Genomic DNA, 5,000 nt, shown 5'->3' with positions numbered 1-5,000 from the left:
AGAAGGTAGTTAGTAGTAACAGCCATATTAGTAGTAGTAGTAGTAGTAATATATAGTAATGGTAAGTAGTAATAGTAGTAATAGTAATGTGTAGTAATGTGTATTACTAGTAAGTAATACAAGTAGGTAATAGTAATTTTAGGTTGTAATAGTATGTAATAATAGTACTATGAAGAATTAGCAGGAATTATTAATAACAAGTAGTTACAATTGGTAGTAATAGTATGTAGTAGTAATATGTAGTAATGGTAGTAATAGTAGTAATAGTAGTAATAGTAACTTGTAAGAGTAGTAATTATAGGTAGTAGTAGTAGGTAGTTAGTAGTAACAGTCATATTAGGTAGTAATAATATGTGTAATATTAGTCAGTAATAGTAGTAATAGTAATAATTGTAGGTTGTAGTAGAAGGTATTAGTAGTAGTAGTAGTAATATATAGTAATGGTAAGTAGTAGTAATATATAGTAATGGTATGTAGTAGTAATATATAGTAATGGTAAGTAGTAGTAATATATAGTAATGGTAAGTAGTAGTAATATATAGTAATGGTAAGTAGTAGTAATAGTAACGTGTAATAGTAGGTAATACCAGTAGGTAATAGTAATTTTAGGTAGTAATCATATGTAGTAATATTAGGCAGTAATAGTAGTAATTGTAGGTTGTAGTAGAAGATAGTAGTAGTAATATATAGTAATGGTAAGTAGTAATAGTAGTAATAGTAGTAATAGTAGGTAATACCAGTAGGTAATAGTAATTTTAGGTAGTAATCGTATGTAGTAATATTAGGCAGTAATTGTACTATGAAGAATTAGCAGGTATTATTAATAACAAGTAGTTACAGTAGGTAGTAATAGTTGGTAGTATTTAGTAATGGTAAGTAGTAATAGTAGTAATAGTAATAGTAACTTGTAATAGTATTTATTAACAGTAGGTAATAATAACATGTGGTAATAGTAGGTAGTAATAGTAGGCCATAATAGTAGTAATAGTAGGTAGTACTAGTAGGTATTAATACCAGTAATATTAGTTAGTGATAGTAGTAATAGTAGGTAGTACTAGTAGGTAGTAATAGTAGGTAGAAATATTAGAAATAGTAGGCCGTAATAGTAGTAATACTAGGTAATGCTAGTAGGCAATGATATTAGGTGGTAATAGTAGGCCGTAATAGTAGGTAGTACTAGTAAGTAGTAATAATAGGTAGCAGTTGTAGTAATAGTTGGTTTTAATAGTAGGTAGTAGTAGTAGCAGTAGAATTAGTAATCGTAGTTAGTAGTAGTATTAGTTAGGAGTTGTAGTAATTGTGGGTTGTAATAGTAGTAGTACTAATAGGTAGTACTAGTAGATAATTGTAGTTGGTTGTAGTAGGTGCTACTAGGTAGTACTAGTGGTAATATGGGTTGTAATAGTAGGTAGTACTAGCAGGTTGTAATAGTAGGTAGTACTAGCAGGTTGTAATAGTAGGTAGTACTAGCAGGTTGTAATAGTAGGTAGTACTAGCAGGTTGTAATATAGTAGGCAGGTTGTAATTGTAATGGTTGTAATAGTAGGTAGTACTAGCAGGTTGTAATAGTAGGTAGTACTAGCAGGTTGTAATAGTAGGTAGTACTAGCAGGTTGTAATAGTAGGTAGTACTAGCAGGTTGTAATAGTAGGTAGTACTAGCAGGTTGTAATAGTAGGTAGTACTAGCAGGTTGTAATAGTAGGTAGTACTAGCAGGTTGTAATAGTAGGCAGTACTAGCAGGTTGTAATAGTAGGTAGTACTAGCAGGTTGTAATAGTAGGCAGTACTAGTGGGTTGTAATAGTAGGTAGTACTAGCAGGTTGTAATAGTAGGCAGTAATTGTTGGTTGTAATAGTAGGTAGTACTAGCAGGTTGTAATAGTAGGTAGTACTAGCAGGTTGTAATAGTAGGCAGTACTAGCAGGTTGTAATAGTAGGTAGCACTAGCAGGTTGTAATAGTAGGTAGTACTAGCAGGTTGTAATAGTAGGTAGTACTAGCAGGTTGTAATAGTAGGCAGTACTAGCAGGTTGTAATAGTAGGCAGTAATTGTTGGTTGTAATAGTAGGTAGTAATAGTAGGTAGTAGTAGTCGTAGTGGGTGGTGCTACTAGGTAGTAATAGTAGATAGTACTAGTGGTAATAGTGGGTTGTAATAGTAGGTAGTACTAGTAGGTTGTAATAGTAGGTATTAATAGTAGGTAGTAGTAGCAGGTTGTAATAGTAGGTAGGACTAGTAGGTTGTAATAGTAGGTAGTACTAGCAGGTTGTTATAGTAGGTATTAATAGTAGGTAGTAGTAGCAGTAGGTAGTAATAGTAGTAATAATAGTTAGTAGTAGCAGTAGGTATTACTAGTAGTAGGCAGTAACAGTAGTAATACTAGGTAATGCTAGTAGGCAATGATATTAGGTGGTAATAGTAGGCCGTAATAGTAGGTAGTACTAGTAAGTAGTAATAATAGGTAGTAGTTGTAGAAATAGTTGGTTTTAATAGTAGGTAGTAGTAGTAGTTGGTAGTTAGTCAGTAGTAGTAATTGTAGTAGTTGGTAGTCGTAATAGTTAGTAGTAGTAGCCCTTCACATACCTGCTCTTTGTCTTCTTGTAGTCCTAAAGAAGTAGAGCAAAACATTGTGATGTTATTGATTTGATTTGATTAGGATCTCTTTTAGTCCCCATTGGACTAATCTTCCAAGAGTCCTTAAACAATAAAATACAATTTATAATACAAACACACTTTCACATATAACACACTATTACAAACATACATAATACACTAGCATAATGACCCAATAAATACTCACTCTAAAAAAATATTGATTGAATAGATTTATATTAATAATAATTCACTTTATTTACGGGGCGGCAGGTAGCCTAGTGGTTAGAGTGTAGAGGTGGCAGGTAGCCTAGTGGTTAGAGTGTAGAGGCCGCAGGTAGCCTAGTGGTTAGAGTGTAGGAGGTGGCAGGTAGCCTAGTGGTTAGAGTGTAGAGGCGGCAGGTAGCCTAGTGGTTAGAGTGTAGAGGTGGCAGGTAGCCTAGTGGTTAGAGTGTAGAGGTGGCAGGTAGCCTAGTGGTTAGAGTGTAGAGGAGGCAGGTAGCCTAGTGGTTAGAGTGTAGAGGTGGCAGGTAGCCTAGTGGTTAGAGTGTAGAGGCCGCAGGTAGCCTAGTGGTTAGAGTGTAGAGGTGGCAGGTAGCCTAGTGGTTAGAGTGTGGAGGCCGCAGGTAGCCTAGTGGTTAGAGTGTAGAGGCGGCAGGTAGCCTAGTGGTTAGAGTGTAGAGGTGGCAGGTAGCCTAGTGGTTAGAGTGTAGAGGCCGCAGGTAGCCGAGTGGTTAGAGTGTAGAGGCCGCAGGTAGCCTAGTGGTTAGAGTGTAGAGGAGGCAGGTAGCCTAGTGGTTAGAGTGTAGAGGCGGCAGGTAGCCTAGTGGTTAGAGTGTAGAGGAGGCAGGTAGCCTAGTGGTTAGAGTGTAGAGGTGGCAGGTAGCCTAGTGGTTAGAGTGTAGAGGTGGCAGGTAGCCTAGTGGTTAGAGTGTAGAGGAGGCAGGTAGCCTAGTGGTTAGAGTGTAGAGGTGGCAGGTAGCCTAGTGGTTAGAGTGTAGAGGTGGCAGGTAGTCTAGTGGTTAGAGTGTAGAGGTGGCAGGTAGCCTAGTGGTTAGAGTGTAGAGGAGGCAGGGTAGTCTAGTGGTTAGAGTGTAGAGGAGGTAGGGTAGTCTAGTGGTTAGAGTGTAGAGGTGGCAGGTAGCCTAGTGGTTAGAGTGTAGAGGTGGCAGGTAGCCTAGTGGTTAGAGTGTAGAGGAGGCAGGTAGCCTAGTGGTTGGTTAGAGTGTAGAGGTGGCAGGTAGCCTAGTGGTTAGAGTGTAGAGGAGGCAGGTAGCCTAGTGGTTAGAGTGTAGAGGTGGCAGGTAGCCTAGTGGTTAGAGTGTAGAGGTGGCAGGTAGCCTAGTGGTTAGAGTGTAGAGGTGGCAGGGTAGCCTAGTGGTTAGAGTGTAGAGGAGGTAGGGTAGTCTAGTGGTTAGAGTGTAGAGGTGGCAGGTAGCCTAGTGGTTAGAGTGTAGAGGTGGCAGGTAGCCTAGTGGTTAGAGTGTAGAGGAGGCAGGTAGCCTAGTGGTTAGAGTGTAGAGGTGGCAGGTAGCCTAGTGGTTAGAGTGTAGAGGAGGCAGGTAGCCTAGTGGTTAGAGTGTAGAGGTGGCAGGTAGCCTAGTGGTTAGAGTGTAGAGGTGGCAGGTAGCCTAGTGGTTAGAGTGTAGAGGAGGCAGGTAGCCTAGTGGTTAGAGTGTAGAGGAGGTAGGGTAGCCTAGTGGTTAGAGTGTAGAGGAGGTAGGGTAGCCTAGTGGTTAGAGTGTAGAGGGGGCAGGTAGCCTAGTGGTTAGAGTGTAGAGGCGGCAGGTAGCCTAGTGGTTAGAGTGTAGAGGAGGCAGGTAGCCTAGTGGTTAGAGTGTAGAGGAGGCAGGTAGTCTAGTGGTTAGAGTGTAGAGGCGGCAGGTAGCCTAGTGGTTAGAGTGTAGAGGAGGCAGGGTAGCCTAGTGGTTAGAGTGTAGAGGAGGCAGGTAGCCTAGTGGTTAGAGTGTAGAGGCGGCAGGTAGCCTAGTGGTTAGAGTGTAGAGGCGGCAGGTAGTCTAGTGGTTAGAGTGTAGAGGCGGCAGGTAGCCTAGTGGTTAGAGTGTAGAGGAGGCAGGTAGCCTAGTGGTTAGAGTGTAGAGGAGGCAGGTAGCCTAGTGGTTAGAGTGTAGAGGAGGCAGGTAGTCTAGTGGATAGAGTGTAGAGGCGGCAGGTAGCCTAGTGGTTAGAGTGTAGAGGCCGCAGGTAGTCTAGTGGTTAGAGTGTAGAGGTGGCAGGTAGCCTAGTGGTTAGAGTGTAGAGGCGGCAGGTAGCCTAGTGGTTAGAGTGTAGAGGTGGCAGGTAGCCTAGTGGTTATAGTGTAGAGGTGGCAGGTAGCCTAGTGGTTAGAGTGTAGAGGCCGCAGGTAGTCTAGTGGTTAGAGTGTAGAGGTGGCAGGTAGCCTAGTGGT

The 5,000-nt window shown here is 41.2% G+C and overlaps 1 protein-coding gene across 1 annotated transcript in view; it reads right to left on the bottom strand.

Annotated features, from left to right (window-relative positions):
* The window catches only part of LOC115123527 (zinc-binding protein A33-like), a 17,449-nt gene that overhangs the window by 8,139 nt on the left and 4,310 nt on the right, over positions 1-5,000 (bottom strand). Inside the window, exon 4 of the mRNA XM_065002876.1 lies at positions 2,582-2,604. Within this exon, the coding sequence (XP_064858948.1) occupies positions 2,582-2,604 (23 nt within the window). The remainder of the gene's footprint in view (positions 1-2,581; positions 2,605-5,000) is intronic.

This window comes from Oncorhynchus nerka, linkage group LG17, assembly GCF_034236695.1.
Source record: "Oncorhynchus nerka isolate Pitt River linkage group LG17, Oner_Uvic_2.0, whole genome shotgun sequence".
In the NCBI taxonomy this organism is placed as follows: domain Eukaryota; kingdom Metazoa; phylum Chordata; class Actinopteri; order Salmoniformes; family Salmonidae; genus Oncorhynchus; species Oncorhynchus nerka.
The sequence above is the reverse complement of the archived record's forward strand: the minus strand, read 5'-3'. Positions and strand labels throughout refer to the sequence as shown.